Raw genomic sequence first — 19,880 nt, 5'->3', positions numbered from 1 at the left:
CCCGAAAGCCAGTTGTGTAGAGGTCGATTACTTTTTCATATAGGGCCAGGTTGGTTTGGGTAGCTTTTCCCCTTAAATGTATAAAATCAACATTTGAAAACTGCTTTTTGCATTTAATCAGCAAATCTTAGTCTGATATTAAAATTCGTTTGATCTGAAACATAGTAGAAGAAATCTGTAAGGGGGCAATAATTTTTCACAGCACTAGAAGTGAAATAGAACCTATGCAATCTAAGCTATTCCTTCATACTAAAGTGTCTGTTTACCATCATGTTAACGCTTTAAAAAGGATTATCTAGATTTTAATTTATGAAACAACCCAACCAAAGCTGAACTTCATGAGGCCGTTAATCTGTTAAATTAAGAGTCACTCCAGCATGATGGGACCCAAAAAACCCAAATCCTCTCTGTGAGGTGTTCTTTAGTCTGCCAAAACAGGCCGTCAAATCTAATCTATCCTATTGCTACTTGCGCAGTCAATTCAAATTAAAACATGTTACAAATTATGGGGAACTCAAAAGATATTTTGACATTTCCACAAAAAAATGTGATCCTCCATATAGGACTGATATTCATGTCTAAGCTTCTGCAAGGGTAATAAAATTTCACGTCTACCTCATCCTGCTGACCGCTCCTACCTCGCTGACGTCGATGCCATTGTTGACGGACCACGTCGTCTGGAAGCACTCCATCATGCGCTGCTCCAGGGCTTTTGGCAGCCGATGCACACGGATGAAGTCCTTCAGGTCCTTGGTGCGGGTGTGGTAGAGAGAGCGGCGGGAATACATCCTCTGAATGATGGCGGTCACATTCCCAAAAACCACAGCATGCATTAAGGCTACAGAGGAGACAGGAGAAGACATAGAAAGGCTTTGTATTTCTACTCTTGAGATGGCCATGGAAGAACATTGACCATTTATGTGTTAATGTGATCATATGTTGTTTATATTTATCCCACTGAAACCCCCAATTGGCAACCCAGTGTCATCTATTTTTTTATAGTAGATTTTGCCCTGGTATTTAAAAGACCACGTGGGGCAATGCACTCTAACAAGGTTCCCAAGTCCTCTGCAGCAGAAAAATGGCCCACAGCATCACAGATATTTCACCATGCTTAGCAGTATGTTTAGAAAACTGCCTGTGTTTGTATTTGTGATTGAAGGACAGAAAGTGCTTTTTTTGGGTATACCTCCTAAACATCCAGTTGGCATGTAGATAAAACATACAGGACACCAGCTTTGGGGTTATAGTTGTCATGGAGATCTGGTAATATCACAAGACAAATCAGTGGAGCTGATCAGCATTGGAGTTATTTTTTTTTACCTCCCTTACTGTTATGATTTGGAGTTGTTTGGTTTTTGGTTTCTGTTTTTTTTCTTATGTTTTTCACAGTTAAGGTTTTGACTCATTCTTTTGTTTTTATTCTTCTTAGATTTTGAATCATGCTTCTGTTATTTTCCCGGTCATGCTTTACTTTTGTCGTCTTGTTCATGTTTTGTCAAGTTTGGTTTTGTTTGTATATCAGAGTCTCTGTTTTTGCCGCAGCCACGTTTTGTTCTGTCTGTCAATTAAGTTTATTCGGTTCACCTGCTTCAAGTTAATCTGTCTCCTTGCTCCACCTGGTTTTCACTCCATATATACACACCTGTTCAGTTAGTCGTGTCAGAAACATTTCTCATGCTCATGTCTTGTTCTCAAACCAAGTCTTGTCTTTTTGATCATGCCATGCCTGTCTTGCCTGCCCGTTTGTTTTGTTCCTGCCTCCTGCTGAGTGTGAGTTTTTGTAATTAAATCTTTTTCACTTACCATCACGATGCCTGCTCCTCTGCATTCTGGGGTCCTATATCTCAAGTAAACCGTAACAGAATGTTTCCGCCAACAATGGACCTCGCGGATCAGCATTAGGCTAGCTCCATGGACCTCTTTACCTTCCTGTCTCGGGAGGCGGAGAAGTCACTACGCCGGTCTGCAGGGTTGTCAGTGCCGCAGTCGTCTTATGATGGATCCAGGTTGGTGATTCCAAGTCCGGGGACAGGTCCCCTTCGTCGCCGTTCTTCTCCTCCCCTTCATACGGCAGTGAAGCCCTCGCCCTCCTCCTGATGCAAGAAACTTGTGGAGCGCCTTCCTGTGGTACGGCTGCCGAGGAGGTGGTTTCCCAGTCAGCCTACGTGAGGGCTGCAGCAAGTAAGCCCGCATCTTCGCCTGCCACAGCACTGTCTGCCAGGCTCGCTGCACCTCCGCCCATGCCGTCTGTGCTCGCTCCAGCCCGGTGTTCTGAGGCAACACCTGACGAGCTGGAGCAGCGCTTGAGGTTCTATGCACGCCAAATCAAAAGCTTCAGGACGACCAGCCTCATGTATTCCTCTCCTGAGCTGATGGAGAGGATCAGGCAGATTGAGAGGGATTATGAAACGGCAGTAAGGCAGTTTTACTGCCGTCCTCCTTCACCCACACCAAGCCACATGAGCGGTGCTGCAGTTCTGTCCACGTCATGTCTCCAGAACGGTGCTACCGCTACTGCAGAGCAGCCCACATCAGGTCTCCAGAGCGCTGCTGTAGAGCAGCCTGACTCCAGGCCAGACACACCACAGCCTGACACACCACAGCCTGACATGACGCCTGACCCTAAGTCAGCCTCTGCTCACGTCACTGAGGGTCCAGCCGACACCTCAGCTCCTGCTCACGTCACTGAGGGTCTCGGCGACGCCTCAGCTCCTGCTCACGTCACTGAGGGTCTCGGCGACGCCTCAGCTCCTGCTCACATCACTGAGGGTCCCGCTGACGCCTCAGCTCCTGCTCACGTCACTGAGAGTCCGGCCGACGCCTCAGCTCCTGTTCACGTCACTGAGGGTCTCGGCGACGCCTCAGCTCCTGCTCACGTCACTGAGGGTCTCGGCGACGCCTCAGCTCCTGCTCACATCACTGAGGGTCTTGGTGACGCCTCAGCTCCTGCTCACGTCACTGAGGGTCCCGCCGACGCCTTAGCTCCTGCTCACGTCACTGAGGTCTCGGCGACGCCTCAGCTCCTGCTCACGTCACTGAGGGTCCCGCCGACGCCTCAGCCTCTGCTCACGCCACTGAGGGTCCGGCTGACGCCTCAGCCTCTGCTCACGCCACTGAGGGTCCGGCTGACACCTCAGCCTCTGCTTCAGCCTCTGAGGGTTCGCCAGTGTAGAATATAAGCTATTTATGTGTGTAATATAAACCATCTATGTATGTAACTGGCATGTATACATAGAGCAGAGGGGTTCAAGCTTAGGGAGTGAAGCGTAGAGTCCAAAGTCATAAATTAGTGAAGGACAAGGAATCACCGATGGGGGAGAAGAAGACAGGGGAGAACAGGGTACAGAGAGGGCAAGGTCATAAATTGGGAAAGGAGACAAGGCGGGAGCCAGACAGGACATGAGGTTATATTGTTGCTGGGGAGATATCTACAGACAGGATGATTGTGTATGTGTACTGCATAGCAGCGAAGGGTATATAAAGGTATTGTGGCCCCTCCAAAACGAACAACACAGAGACGTTTCCAGGTACCAGTGTAAGTGTGTGTCCCCTCTCTGAATTCAGATTGGTTTTTTATAAACTTGTGGAAAAGTACAACTGATCTCTGACTGAGGATTGTCCTTTGGGTGCCAAATAAAAGAGTCGGGGAGAGGTGAGGAGTAATGTAAGAGTTAACTGATGGCCAGTAAAGTTTTCCTACCTCAACACCAGGCTCTGCTTCAGCCTCTGAGGGTTCGCCAGGCTCCATGCCTCTGGGGTTCCACAGAGTTTTTGGGGGGGCCTCTACTCTCCTCTGTCGGACTCCTGACCTACCTGCAGGCTCCCGTCGCAGGCCGCCACGGCTTCGCCGCCGACCGCCCAGAGCTCTGTGGTGCAGGTCCGGTCGCCCGCCGGAACTCTGTGCCTGCTGGGGACGACCTCCTGGTCGCCCACCTGAACTTTGTGCCTGCTCGGGACGACCTCCTGGTTGCCCGCCTGAACTCTGTTCTTGTTTCTGGCCCTCCTGCCAAGGCCCCCTCCGCCCACCCTGTGTGGGTTGTTTTTTGTTTCTGGCCCTCCTGCCAAGGCCCCCTCCGCCCACCCTGTGTGGGTTGTTTTTTTTATTAACAGTTCTGATTGTAGACATGATGGAGGTATTTTATACTCATTTTTAGGGGTGCCACTAAATATGGGGAGAGCGATTCTGGACAAAAAAAAATTATTTCTTCTCATGATGTTGTTTCCAGGTGTTGTGTAGATATCTTTATATTCTGTTTGGGTCATCATTTTAATTCATTCAGTTTTCTTTATCCTCTATTACATTTTTTTTTTACTTTTACGTCACAGTATTTGCTGCGGATTTGATCTCTACTGTATCTATAATTGTATCTCTGATATCAAACTACAAAAATGGCCAAACGGGTTAGAGTAGAGGGTCTTTGACCTCGGAGGGGTCGGGTATGAAGTGTCTCAGTAACGCTTAAAGAGACGGCACCAAAACGAGTTGATCTCAAACGTATCTCACGACAGCGATAAAAGAGGGACTTGTGGAGCTGCAATAACAAGGAGTTCAGACCAAAGCATTGCAGTTCCACGTTATATAAACCACAGCTGAATGATTTAAGTATGAAAAGGAAGAATTTAAAACCATATGTCCATTTTAAGGCTTTTTTACACATCTTTGCCAGGGTTGTCAATAGGAGTGGATGGTTGTATATGCAAGATATTTCATGGCATAATTTTCTAAATACTAAAACAAATGCTGAACCACAGAGCAGGTGGTGAGGTTTAGGCTCACCTCCAATCAGCATGGTACAAATGGAGAAGATCTTCTCTGAGTCTGTGTTGGCCGAGACGTTGCCGAAGCCCACGCTGGTGAGACTGCTTAGAGCGAAGTACAGCGATGTCACATAGGAGCTCCTGACAGACGGCCCCCCGCTTAACGTCATCCCCGACCCATTTAGCATCTTTAGTCTAGTCCTGGTGCCATTCCACAGGGCTGGACCCACCACTCCTGTCCCATTCAGCGCCTCCAACCCTGGAGTGTTCCAGTGGCTGGAGTTGGTGGCTGTCACAGCACTGTGATGGGAATCCGAGACTCCCAGTAGGGAGGTGAGAGGAGTCATGAAGTATGGAGTTCCCAAACGTTTGGCCAGTTCATGGAGCCAGCCTGGTGGGAGAACAAGGACCATTCAGAAGAGGTTGTTAGTTTAATGAAAATACTTAGACCTTTACTTGAAGGCCTTGCAGTGAAAACAATGTTTGAAGGGCAGAAATTACTTTGTCATGTTTGTACATTGGGATAGACACTAATGCCTCTAACATTTCCGTACATGTCAGGCTGCATCTATTTTCATGCATAGTGGACACAGGTCACCTTTTATGTGAAGCTGCAACACTTTAATTTTTGGAAATAAACATTCATAGTGTCACTTTCTTTGCAATAGATCTGACCCACATACAGAGAACACTCCGGAGAACAGAATGGGTAAAAGGTTTTTTATTTGGAAGATGATAATCAGGAACGTCATTGTCGAAAATCTCACTGTATGGAGAGAGGGGAAGAGGTTGAGTGAATACAGGGAAATGGAAAGTAAACGAAACTAAGAACAATAAACTAAAAATGATTGTGAGTTCGGCTTACTAGGTAGCTGTGGTCAGGACGCCAGGGGTAGAGAGATGCAGGATCCAGGTTTAATGAATGTGAGTCCATAGAAGGTTTCTTGGGTGCTGTTCTGTGTGAGCTCGGAGTGGACAGAAATGAGTTCGGTGTGCAGATGCTTAGGTTGCAGGGTGGACAGGTTACGCTTACAGCTTGGTCCAGGAGACGATGGGAGCAGGAAACTGCCAGCTTGATGTGAATCCAAACAAAGACAGGAGATAGGATATAAAATCCACAGAGCGTAGATAGGCTTGATCATCCGGAGTAACTTCCGGAGACATAGTCAGTACGCAGTGACATAGATCCGAAGCTTAGGCTTTCTAAATCTCCAAAAGGAGCAAAGACAAAGTTAGACGAGTTGAAGAACGAAGCATAAAATTAGTGTTTGGCTCGAGCTTGTACCACTGGTAGCAAAACACTCTGGCATCGAAGTGCTGGCAGCCTCCTGCTTAAGTACTCCTCAGAGTAAACAGTGGAAATAAGTCGCATCTGTCACCCAGCACCCCTGAGAGCTCCAGCACCATCTGAAAATGAACATATGTAGCAAGCACAAAAACACAAACACAACCCAGATCCTGACATCATCCCCCCCTCAACGGCTGCCTCCTGGCGGCCCAGAAGAAGTAGAAGGCAGAGAGGCACGGTAATCATCAATAAGGGAAGAGTCACAAATGAATGACCGGGGAACCCAAGAGCGGTCCTCGGGACCGTAACCTTCCCAGTCGACGAGGTACTGCCAACCACAACCTCGCCGACGGGCGTCCACGATCCGTCGGACAGCGTAGACTGGGTGCCCTTGACGGTCCAGGGTGGGTGGTGGGACTAAGTAAGCCCGCATCTTCGTCGGCCACAGCACTGTCTGCCGGACTAATTATAGTCTCAATCTCATAGGGACCGATGAAACGAGGCGAAAGCTTCCGTGACATAGACTTAAGGGGTATATCTCGTGCAGACAACCATACCTTTTGTCCAGGCTGGTATTCAGGTGCAAGTCTGCGTTCAAGATCAGCAAAACATTTGTTCTGATCAGCAGTATGGTGTAAGCTCTGGACAGTAGAATTCCAAATGTTCTTGCAGTGGCGGATATGTTGGTGGACAGATGACACAGTGATATCTTTTTCATCAGCAAACAGGGGTGGCTGATAACCAAGGGAGGCCTCAAAAGGTGAACGTCCAGTGGCAGAAGAAATGTGAGAATTTAATGCATATTCAACCCAAGATAGGTATGAGTACGACTCAGAAAGGTTAGTGGATGTGAGACATTGTAAGGTAGATTCCAGCTGCTGATTTAATCTTTCGGTCTGACCATTAGACTGAGGGTGGTAACCTGAGGTCAATGAAACCTTAGTTCCGAGAGCTAAACAAAACTGTTTCCAAACCTGCGAGATTAACTGTGGGCCTTGGTCTGATAGGATGTCCTGCGGAATTCCATGGAGATGAAAAACATGTTTTGTGAGGAGTTTGGCTGTTTGAAGGGCTGACGGAAGTTTTCTGAAGGGAATGAGATGACATGCTTTAGAGAAGCGGTACACAATAATGAGAACTGTCGTCATAGCTATGTGAGACCAGGGTCGACTTGGGATGCTGAGAGGTTGAAGAAGACCCGCAGGAGACTGGTTACAGGACTTATTTCTGGCACAAGTAGCACAAGCCTGAACAAACTCCTTCACATCTTTGTGCATAGATGGCCACCAAAACCTTCTTTGAACTAATGCTATAGTTCTACTAACACCAGGATGGGCCGAAACTTTTGCTGTGTGTAGCCAATCGATTATTCTGGAAGGTACTTTAGGTGGGACATAGATGCGGTTAGGCGGTACATTGCCAGGGTCAGGTTCCTGTTGTTGAGCCTTTAGTACAGTATCCTCAATCTCCCATTTGAGTGCCCCGACCGTCCAACTGGGCGGTATGATGGGCGCAGGTTCCTTCACCGAATCGTCTGTGGCAAACTGTCTGGAGAGGGCATCTGGCTTAGTATTTTTAGGTACGGGTCTGAAAGAAATGCATAAGTTAAAACGAGAGAAAAATAAGGACCAACGAGACTGGCGTGGGTTAAGTCTTTTAGCTGACTGTAGGTAGGCCAAGTTTTTGTGGTCAGTCCAAACTTGAATGGGATGTTCAGCCCCCTCAAGCCAGTGGCGCCACTCCTCAAGGGCCAATTTAATCCCCAGCAGCTCTCTGTCACCCATGTAATAATTATTTTCAGTATTACTGAACCTGCAAGAAAAGAAAGCACAAGGATGTAGTCTCCCATCTTCTGAGTTCTGCGATAGCACCGCTCCGACTCCTATGTCAGAGGTGTCGACCTCTAGGACTGTCTTGAGGAATCCGGATGGACCAAGATGGGGGCATGGGGGAACTTTTCCTTGAGAGCTTGAAAAGCTGCTTCAGCTTCAGATGACCAGGAGAAGGAGATCTTTGAGGAAGTCAGGGTAGTCAGAGTTGCAGCAACGAGACTATAGTCTTTAATGAAACGTCTGTAAAAGTTAGCAAATCCTAAAAAACGCTGTAAATATTTGCGTGAGTCCTGCACCGGCCATTCCAGTACAGCTCTTATTTTTTCTGGATCTGAATGTACCTGTCCACCCTCAAGGATGTAGCCCAAGAAAGTGATTGAAGACTGGTGAAACTCATACTTCTCGGCTTTTACGCACAGGCAATTCTCCAGAAGACGCTGAAGAACTTGGCAAACGTGTTTGCGATGCTCCTGAATCTCCTTTGAGTAAATCAGAGTGTCATCCAAGTATACAAAAACAAATATTTTCAAAAAATCTCTGAGAACGTCGTTGACTAAGGCTTGAAACACAGCAGGAGCATTACATAGTCCAAAAGGCATGACCAAATACTCCAAATGGCCCAGCGGAGTCTTGAAAGCCATCTTCCACTCATCCCCCTGGCAAATCCTGACCAAATGGTATGCATTACGAAGATCTAACTTGGAGAAAACGGTGGCACCATGAACGAGTTTGAAAGCGGAAGTGATGAGGGGAATTGGGTACTTATTTTTAACGGTGATCTGATTTAAGCCCCTATAATCAATGCAGGGACGTAACAAACCATCCTTCTTCCCTACAAAGAAAAAACCTGCCCCAAGTGGTGAGGAGGAAGGCCGAATAATACCTGCAGATAAAGATTCATTTATGTAATCTTCCATAGATTTCTGCTCAGGACGTGAGATGCTATAGAGTCTGCTAGAGGGCAGAGGTGCACCGGGAAGAAGGTTGATTGCGCAATCATAGGGTCTGTGAGGTGGTAGGGATAGGGCCTTATTCTTACTAAATACTCCCTTAAGGTCATGGTACTCAAGGGGCACATGAGTCAAATCAATTACCTTATCCTCTTTGTTGGCCTGCTGGAGCAGACTAGGGAAAAAAGCAGATTGGAGACAAGATGAATGGCAATTAGTGGACCAGGACTCAATGCGACACTTAGACCAGATGTGGATTATGTTCTTGCAGCCAGGGGAAACCTAAAACTAACGAGCCTTGGGACACTGGAAATACAAAAAAAGATGTCATCTCCCTATGATTGCCAGACAATAAAAGTTCAACTGGTCTCGTTTGTTGAGTTATCTGCTGTAACCTCTTACCGTCTAGAGCTAGATCTGAACGTGGGGATTCAAGTAGTTCCACTTCTATACCTGCCTGATTTACCAACTCAGAATCTATAAGGTTCTGTTCACAGCCAGAATCAATAAGAGCAGATAAGGTCATAGTACGCTGGTTCACTATGAGAGTAGCAGGTAAACTGAATCTGGGGGCTTTACAGATCTGAGCATGGTCCACCAACCCCCCCTTCAAAGCCGGTGGACCCTGTCTTTTAACGGCCCAGGGCAGACAGGACAAGTTGCTACGAAATGATCTGAAGAACCACAGTAAAAACACTGCTTGGATACTCTGCGTTTCTGTCTTTCTTCAAAAGAGAGACGTGTGCGTCCCACCAGCATTGGCTCGGGTTCAGAAACTGCATGGTGAGGTGAAGCCTTGGCATAGGTTGGAGAATTACTCTTCAGCGGGGGGTTGTAATTTGTCCTGTCTGCTCTGGCTCTCCTTCTCTCTCTTATTCTGTTGTCAACTCGGGTTGCTAAAGAAATAACCTCATCTAAGGTAGGGGGTTCATCAGTCATAGTTAATTCATCATTTAGTTAATCGTCTAAGGCATGCAAAAAGGTAGTTTTCAAAGCTTCATCATTCCAGCCTGAAGTGGCTGCTAACGTACGACATTTGATAGAAAACTCTGTAATGGGTCTGTGACGTTGCTTTAAGGCCCTCAACTGTTGACCAGCAATAGACTTGTCTAATACAGGGGGAAACGTCTTCTTAAACTCTTTAACAAAATCATCAAAAGTACAACCAAATTCGCTGCACTCAGGAAACCGGGCTTCAGCCCACTGTAAAGATTTGCCAGTCAGTAATCCAATAACATACAACATTTTTACATCATCATGGAGAAAATAGTGGGGGGATCGGTTGAAGACCAAAGAACACTGAAGCAAAAATCCCCCACAATTGCCCACCTCACCAGAAAACTTATCGGGATTAGGGGAAGTGACGTCACGAGAATGAGGTAACTGTTGGGATACCGGAAATGCAGTACCGCCATCTGCAGGTGTGGTGGATGGAGTACCTAGGGTTTGTTGTAACATGGAGGCAATCTGTTCTGGCTGTTGATTAGTCTGGCGTTGTTGCTCTGAAAGGGAATGGAGAGAGGAATCATGAAAGTGGATCTGATTAGCATGTTAAGAAAGAGTTCTACGGAGTGCTTCTGCTGGGTCTTGTTGGCCAGAGTGTTCTGTCATTTTCTTTGCAATAGATCTGACACACATACAGAGAACACTCCGGAGAACAGAATGAGTAAAAGGTTGTTTATTTGGAAGATGATAATCAGAAATGTAATGGTCAAAAATCTCACTGTATGGAGAGAGGGGAAGAGGTTGAGTGAATACAGGAAAACGGAAAGTAAACGAAACTAAGAACAATAGACTAAAAATGATTGTGAGTTCGGCTTACTAGGTAGCTGTAGTCAGGATGCCAGGGGGAGAGAGATTCAGGATCCAGGTTTAATGAAGGTGAGTCCGTAGAAGGTTTCTTGGGTGCTGTTCTGTGTGAGCTCGGAGCGGACAGGAATGAGTTCGGTGTGCAGATGGTTACGTAGGAGGGTGGACAGGTTACGCTTACAGCTTGGTCCAGGAGACGACGGGAGCAGGAAACTGCCAGCTTGATGTGAATCCAAACGAAGACAAGAGATAAGATATGAAATCCATAGAGCGTAGATAGGCTTGATCATCAGTAACTTCTGGAGACGTAGTCAGTACACGGTGACATGGATCCAAAGCTTAGGCTTTCTAAATCTCCAAAAGGAGCAAAGACAAAGTTACAAGAGGTCGAAGAGCGAAGCATAAAATTAGTGTTTGGCTCGAGCTTGTACCACTGGTAGCAAAACACTCTGGCATCGAAGTGCTGGCAGCCTCCTGCTTAAGTACTCCTCAGAGTAAACAGTGGAAATAAGTCGCACCTGTTACGCAGCACACCTGAGAGCTCCAGCACCATCTGAAAATGAACATATGTAGCAAGCACAAAAACACAAACACAACCCAGATCCTGACACAGAGAAAACAAAAATTGGTAAGGCAGATGCATAACATAGAGTACTTGAAAATATTTTCAGCCCATTATTCAAAGTTACATTATACATGTTTCTGAAAAGATAAAAGCTAAATTTTCATTATACAATTCATGAAAATGCACACCTACACCTAGGGGTGAAAGTAGTTTTAAATTCTTGCCGGTACTTGGGGGCGGAGCTAGAGGGGGGCCGGGGAGGCACTGGGGGCATATATGCATGCATATGTATATATATATATATATATATATATACAGGGGTTGGACAATGAAACTGAAACACCTGTCATTTTAGTGTGGGAGGTTTCATGGCTAAATTGGACAAGCCTGGTGGCCAGTCATCACTGATTGCACATTGCACCAGTAAGAGCAGAGTGTGAAGGTTCAATTAGCAGGGTAAGAGCACAGTTTTGCTCAAAATATTGAAATGCACACAACATTATGGGTGACATACCAGAGTTCAAAAGAGGACAAATTGTTGGTGCACATCTTGCTGGCGCATCTGTGACCAAGACAGCAAGTCGTTGTGATGTATCAAGAGCCACGGTATCCAGGGTAATGTCAGCATACCACCAAGAAGGACGAACCACATCCAACAGGATTAACTGTGGACGCAAGAGGAAGCTGTCTGGAAGGGATGTTCGGGTGCTAACCCGGATTGTATCCAAAAAACATAAAACCACGGCTGCCCAAATCACGGCAGAATTAAATGTGCACCTCAACTCTCCTGTTTCCAACAGAACTGTCCGTCGGGAGCTCCACAGGGTCAATATACACGGTGGGGCTGCTATAGCCAAACCTTTGATCACTCATGCCAATGCCAAACGTCGGTTTCAATGGTGCAAGGAGCTCAAATCTTGGGCTGTGGACAATGTGAAACATGTATTGTTCTCTGATGAGTCCACCTTTACCGTTTTCCCCACATTGGGGAGAGTTACGGTGTGGACAAGCCCCAAAGAAGCGTACCACCCAGACTGTTGCATGCCCAGAGTGAAGCATGGGGGTGGATCAGTGATGGTTTGGGATGCCATATCATGGCATTCCCTTGGCCCAATACTTGTGCTAGATGGGCGCGTCACTGCCAAGGACTACCGAACCATTCTTGAGGACCATGTGCATCCAATGGTTCAAACATTGTATCCTTAAGGCGGTGCCGTGTATCAGGATGACAATGCACCAATACACACAGCAAGACTGGTGAAAGATTGGTTTGATGAACATGAAAGTGAAGTTGAACATCTCCCATGGCCTGCACAGTCACCAGATCTAAATATTATTGAGCCACTTTGGGGTGTTTTGGAGGAGCGAGTCAGGAAACGTTTTCCTCCACCAGTATCACGTAGTGACCTGGCCACTATCCTGCAAGAAGAATGGCTTAAAATCCCTCTGACCACTGTGCAGGACTTGTATATGTCATTCCCTAGACGAATTGACGCTGTATTGGCCGCAAAAGGAGGCCCTACACCATACTAATAAATTATTGTGGTCTAAAACCAGGTGTTTCAGTTTCATTGTCCAACCCCTGTATATATAAATATATATATATACACACAGTACAGACCACCTTCTCACTCAAAGAGTTTTCTTTATTTTCATGACTATGAATATTGTAGCTTCACACTGAAGGCATCAAAACTATGAATTAACACATGTGGAATTATATACTGAACAAAAAAGTGTGAAACAACTGAAAATATGTCTTATATTCTAGGTTCTTCAAAGTAGCCACCTTTTGCTTTGATTACTGCTCCGCACACTCTTGGCATTCTGTTGATGAGCTTCAAGAGGTAGTCACCTGAAATGGTTTTCACTTCACAGGTGTGCCCTGTCAGATTTAATAAGTGGGATTTCAAGCCTTATAAATGGGGTTGGGACCATCAGTTGTGTTGTGCAGGAGGTGGATACAGTACACAGCTGATAGTCCTACTGAATAGACTGTTAGAATTTGTATTATGGCAAGAAAAAAGCAGCTAAGTAAAGAAAAATGAGTGGCCATCATTACTTTAAGAAATGAAGGTCAGTCAGTCCGAACCATTGGGAAAACTTTGAAAGTGTCCCCAAGTGCAGTCGCAAAACCATCAAGCGCTACAAAGAAACTGGCTCACATGAGGACCTCCCCAGGAAAGGAAGACCAAGAGTTACCTCTGCTGCGGACGATAAGTTCATCCGAGTCCCCAGCCTCAGAAATCGCAGGTTAACAGCAGCTCAGATTAGAGAACAGGTCAATGCCACACAGAGTTCTAGCAGCAGACACATCTCTAGAACAACTGTTAAGAGGAGACTGTGTGAATCAGGTCTTCATGGTAAAATAGCTGCTAGGAAACCACTGCTGAGGACAGGCAACAAGCAGAAGAGACTTGTTTGGGCTAAAGAACACAAGGAATGGACATTACACCAGTGGAAATCTGTGCTTTGGTCTGATGAGTCCAAGTTTGAGATCTTTAGTTCCAACCACCGTGTCTTTGTGCGGCGCAGAAGAGGTGAGCGGATGGACTCTACATGCCTGGTTCCCACCGTGAAGCATGGAGGAGGTGTGATGGTGTGGGGGTGCTTTGCTGGTGACACTGTTGGGGATTTATTCAAAATTGAAGGCATACTGAACCAGCATGGCTACCACAGCATCTTGCAGCGGCATGCTATTCCATCCGGTTTGCATTTAGTTGGACCATCATTTATTTTTCAACAGGATAATGACCCCAAACACAACTCCAGGCTGTGTAAGGGCTATTTGACCAAGAAGGAGAGTGATGGGGTGCTGCACCAGATGACCTGGCCTCCACAGTCACCGGACCTGAACCTAATCGAAATGGTTTGGGGTGAGCTGGACCGCAGAGTGAAGGCAAAAGGGCCAACAAGTTCAACGCATCTCTGGGAACTCCTTCAAGACTGATGGAAAACCATTTCAGGTGACTACCTCTTGAAGCTCATCAACAGAATGCCAAGAGTGTGCGGAGCAGTAATCAAAGCAAAAGGTGGCTACTTTGAAGAACCTAGAATATAAGACATATTTTCAGTTGTTTCACATTTTTTGTTCAGTATATAATTCCACATGTGTTAATTTATAGTTTTGATGCCTTCAGTGTGAAGCTACAATATTCATTGTCATGAAAATAAAGAAAACTCTTTGAATGAGAAGGTGTGTCCAAACCTTTGGTCGGTACTGTATATATATATATATATATATATATATATATATATATACATATATATATATCGCCATCCTCAACAACACTGTATAAGCCGTGGACCACTTCAGGTTCTTAGGAACCACCATCTCTGAGGACCTGAGATGGTCTTCACACATAGACAATGTTCGGAAAAAGGCCCAGCAGAGACTGTACTTCCTGAGGCAACTCAAGAAGTTCAACCTTCCACAGGAGCTGTTGGTCATCTTCTACACTGCCATCATTCAGTCTGTCCTGTCTTCATCCATCTCAGTGTGGTTTGGCTCATCCACAAACCAGGACAGGTCCAGACTGCAACGAATAATCAGGACTGCAGAGAGAATAATCAGGGCTGACCTTCCCTCCATCCAGGACTTATACAAGTCTAGGGTCAGGAAAAGAGCTGCTAAAATCTCTGCAGACCCCACACACCCTGCACACAAACTGTTCAGAGCTTTACCTTCAGGCCGCTCAGTTTCTTCCCCCAGGCTGTTTCTCTGTTGAACATTCAATAAAGTACAAAACAACAGCATACAGATGTTGCAAATGCACCTTTTTATTATATATGAGTATATTGTACATTGTAAATATGTATATTCTGTAATGCAAAAACAAAACAAAAGAGCAAAGTGTACCGGAGTCAAATTCCTTGTTTGTATGCACGAACTTGGCAATAAAGCTGATTCTGATTCTGATATAATGTATATATATATATATATATATATATATATATATAAAATGTTGTTTTCGCGGTTTTTATTTAAAAGTCTGTAGATGGTAAGTGATTTATTGTTCGTCCTGTCCTAATACAAGCGGCGGTTTTTTATGTCTGTGCACCACCTATGTAAAATCTCCCAGTCCATTAAATTGAACGCATAGATCTTCATGGCAACCGCTGTATTGGAGGTAAGCGCACATGCGCTCTCGTGTAGTGTATGTAAAATCTCTGGTTGTAAGCGATGTTTTCGAGCTGTACTGCGTTGTAATTCAGCAAAGCAACATGAAACAACTAGTTACTCCCCCTTTGCTTTTAACTGGGGTATTTAGCAGCGAGCAGACAGACATTAAATATAGCGGTGCTCGTTTTAAAGGCTGGCCTTTCACAAAAGCCTTTAGCACCGGGGGGAGAGAAGCAAAGCAAGAGCATTGAGGCACCAGCATAGCAGAACAGTTCAGAAACAATATGGAATGCGGGGAAATAGACAGATTAAGTCATGTTTTAGACTGCCTATTGGTAGCGGATCTGATCTTTGTGTGCTCGTGAGTTTTTGCAGCCGTAACTGGTTCTGGATGATGGCTTCATAGCAGACAGCTGTTCTTCCCTCTTCCTGGTACTGCGTACCGGCACAGAATCTTTTAGTGGTATGCAGTACCGGACCGTACCGGCTCACTTTCACCCCTGCCTACACCAACCTGTGAATAAATCTAATAACAAAAAGCAGTTACAACTTTGTTACCTTTTTCTTTCCTTGTTTATAAGGGACTAATCACAACGATGAGTATTCTTTCTCCTGCATCCTTGAACATCCTTTGAGTTGTGCCTCAGCAAAGAAAAATCTATTAACAATGTATTTTTATCAACTAATAATACAAGTTATAATACAGTCAAATTCATTTTATAATGCCATTGGGTAAAAGTTTTAGTATACGTAAGCCCAGCTAACGGCATCAAGGCACTCAAGTATGTGGAAACCGAAAAGGAGTGAGTAAAAGATAGTACTGCTGAATACGGCCTATAATTTCCCCAAACCTAAAGGTTAGTTTCCTAGAACATAGTGCTTAGTTACCAACTACCTTACTTCCGCATGCACAATGGAGATCATTTTTATGTTTCTAGTCGCCATTCCTTTAAATAAAGTGTTTATCTTGTCTTTCGATTATTATATTTTGTAGTGTGCCCCGTTTTTAAAGAAACCTGTGCAACTTTATCACTATAAGAAAGCAGCTGAGGGGTACCAATAAGGCATCCGGAATTTGTAATTGTGTTTTAAAAGCCATGCACACACATACTCATTAACCCTGAGTGGAGGAGCAGTGATCTGCTCATCGGAAGCAGTTTTATCTTGTTCAATTACACTCCCTTTGATTAATGGCTGATCCTCCCTCCATCTGTGCTGCGGCCCACCACCAGCCAGTGGTCATAATTGCATCTAATCAGAGACCTTTGCATTTGTCTATGACCAGTCTCAGTCTCTTTTTAATAGTTTTCTGATTTAAATCCCTGGAGCAGGATAGCCACCAGCACCATGTACACCTCACAGTACTGTTGTTGTTTAGCACTAGTGAGAGCGGTGGGAGGGGGAACGGATCTCCAGAATTAGAAACGTTTTCTCAGGAAGAGAACAAGCAAACACATTTCACATAATATTTGCATGCTCCGCTGTAAAAAATTCACATGCTTCAAACTATGTAGGTGTGGTCGATGTTTGGTGATGCAGAAAGCTGAATTCTAATCGCTGATGTATTAACTTGATTCAGATGTTCTTGAAGGCTCAACAATTGAGTCTCCAAATAATTCTAAGATTCCCTGAAATATGGATTTCAGTAAATATAACCTTGGCATCACTTTCATTGTGCCTGTAAAAGAATCTCAGACTTTGATGGGAAAGCCAGGAGTCTAGCTAGGGTTGATTAGAATGGAAGGAACATCAATCAATCCATCCATCCATCCATCCATCCATCCACATCCATCCATCCATCCACATCCATCCATCCATCCATCCATCCAAACTGAGAGACAAACCTATGTCCCAGGAGGCGGGGTTATTGATCTCAATCTCGCTGCGCCCAATGAAATACCAGACACAGGCCATCCAATGAGCCAAGAGGGCGAATGTTGACATGAGCAGTGTGAGGACCACAGCGCTGTACTGAGAGTAACGGTCTAGCTTCTGCAGGAGGCGAAGAAGCCGAAGGAGACGCACCGTCTTCAGCAGGTGAACCCCAAAGTTCTGGGTAAAGGATAAAAATCCATTATGAACACTTAAAATAAAATTGTAAGAAGAATTGCTCAATAGTAAGTCATTAGTTATCTCGAAATGGAGTAGACTATTTTGACTGACTTTAATCAACCTGGAGTAAGAAAAGTTTAATAATTAGAATGACTTCCTGTGCATAATGACACTGCCAAGTCATCAGAAGTGCCTTTGAAGCTTGCAGTGAATTAACTAAAAGTAAGATACACCATTTATATTGTATCAGAAATGGATAAATACATTTTGGTTGAAAAAGAGATGCTATTGCAGCTATTGTAGTTTGTATTTTGTTTGTTCCATGTTTGTTCGAGTACAAACAGGTTGTCGAAAATTTTGTCTGCTTACACCCCAGCTGAGGTTGAATTAAGATAAAGAGATGGTTTTTAAATCACAACTGGAAAGCTGCCTGTCTGAATTCCATTTAATGTGTTATTTTTGATCAAAAATATATTAGTTTATCAAGATATCAAAATGTACATTAAAATACAGTTATGTGCTTTCACCGGAAATTAGTCAATTACTAGAAAGATTTTTTTTATGTCTGCTTACTATGTTTTATTAGCTAGAAAAGCTGCAGAAGGAAACAGAAAATACACAAGCAATTTGATTTATGTTTATGTGACAAGATATCAAGCATATTTGGAACACATCTGGAAAATATTTGTAATTTTTACTCAGAAAAAGCATTTTGACATTTTAGCCACAAGCCTCAGTGTGTTGCTGATTTTATGTGATAGACCAACACAAAATAGTACATAACTGAGAAGGAGAAAGCAATATTGACAAATATCTGAATGCATGTATTTGTATTCAGGCTCCTGCTGGAAGGTGAATCTTCAACCTAGTCTCACGTCTTTGACATCCTCTAACAGGGTTTCTTCCAGGATTGCGCTGTATTTAGCTCCATCCATCTTTACATCAACACTGAAAGAAAACCATCCCACAGCAAGATACTGGCACCACCGTGAGATACAATAAGCATAGAGTGTTCAGGGTGTCAGTTTTCTGGCATACATAGCCATTTACTTTCATCTATCAAGAGCACCTTCTTTGACCTGTTTTCTGGTTTCCCTACATGGCTTCAGTCAAACTGCAGAGGGAGTTTTTTTATTTCTTTCAACATTTGAACAATATTGCTTCTCTTTAACAATAGCCAGATTTGTTAAGTGCACAATCAATAGTTGTCAGGTTAAGAAATGCCCTCACCTGAGCTGTGGATCTCTGCAGCTCCTCTAGATTTACTATAGGCCTTATGGCTGCTTTTTAGATTATTTGTAAAATGTTGCAAATTATGACATCATTGTCTTTCAAATTTATACTACTTTGTGTTGGTTTAATGCATAAAATCCTGAAATTTCTGGTTGTAACACAACAAAATGTGGAAAAGTTGTAGGGTTATAAATATATGCTACATTTCTCTGATGTGCAATTATTTCACCATTTATTAACCTTTTATTTGATTGAGTCCTAAAAGATCTGGTGATACTCCACACAGTTTGGACTGTATTATCAACAGTATGCAGTCGCTGCATCCCCTCAGCATCATCTGGTTGTCTTAAACTGTAATTTGTCCTCAGCAGCATCATTTATCAACCTAATCACCCGTTAACTATTAAGGAGTTAGACGAGGAAGCTTGAATTCTTGTTTTTTTCTGTTTGAAGCAACTCCTGTAAAGTATCTATAGAAAAAACTAGATTTCAGGAAAATATAGTTGTCTACAGTCTAGTTGTGCACGCTTGATATAGTTTTGTTGCCATGGTGTTAGCAGAACATTTGCAGTCTCTTTTAAAGGCTACTTAAATCATTGCCTGTTGGGAGTCAAACAGCAGGAGAAGGCTATTTGAAGAGAAATTATGTCTGTGCACATAAACGCAGGAAAGTGCAAAAGTGACCATTTGTGATTAATACAAGAATGTGAACGTATATGTGTGCATCAGACTCACCACACTGATATTGAAGGCGTAGAGAAGGTCAAAGGGCAAGGCTGCGATCAGGTCCACAAACAGCCAGGAGGTGACGTAGTGAATGCATATGGACCGAGCATCGTACACGACCTGACCGGACGTGCTAACGTAGGTTGTTCTGAAGTTTAGGACAATATCTGCAACACAAACATAGTGTATGAATTTCTTTAAAACCTGTGCTGCTCTAAACAGTGGAAAATATTGTTGTTAATATTTAAAACTTCAGTGACTTAGTCATATTGTTTAGTCATATGGGGAATATTTAGCAAAAACCAGCAGCTTAACATATCTTTGGATAGACATGGCTAACCTTTCTGACAGTAGGAGAATTACCTGTGCCCCATGTACAACCACAGCAAATATGGATGAACTATCAGAGGTCCTGGATCTTCAAAACCAATCAAATCAAATAGCACAGGGATCAGAAAGAAGGAGACTGCCAGATAACTGCTAGATAGCAGAATTCATGGTTTCATAAATTGCAACTAGTTGCTTAAGTACTGATGCAGCA

At 44.2% G+C, this 19,880-nt stretch overlaps 1 protein-coding gene across 1 annotated transcript in view; it reads right to left on the bottom strand.

The window, feature by feature from the left end:
• Positions 1-19,880, bottom strand: part of LOC124861905 (potassium voltage-gated channel subfamily H member 8-like) — a 73,592-nt gene that overhangs the window by 21,778 nt on the left and 31,934 nt on the right. The window contains exons 6-9 of the mRNA XM_047355872.1: positions 19,349-19,506; positions 17,173-17,380; positions 4,781-5,152; positions 639-838 (exon numbers count right to left, since the gene is read on the bottom strand). Of these exons, the coding sequence (XP_047211828.1) occupies positions 639-838; positions 4,781-5,152; positions 17,173-17,380; positions 19,349-19,506 (938 nt within the window). The remainder of the gene's footprint in view (positions 1-638; positions 839-4,780; positions 5,153-17,172; positions 17,381-19,348; positions 19,507-19,880) is intronic.

Source organism: Girardinichthys multiradiatus, chromosome 24 (assembly GCF_021462225.1).
Source record: "Girardinichthys multiradiatus isolate DD_20200921_A chromosome 24, DD_fGirMul_XY1, whole genome shotgun sequence".
NCBI lineage: Eukaryota > Metazoa > Chordata > Actinopteri > Cyprinodontiformes > Goodeidae > Girardinichthys > Girardinichthys multiradiatus.
This window is presented reverse-complemented; position numbering and strand designations above follow the sequence as displayed.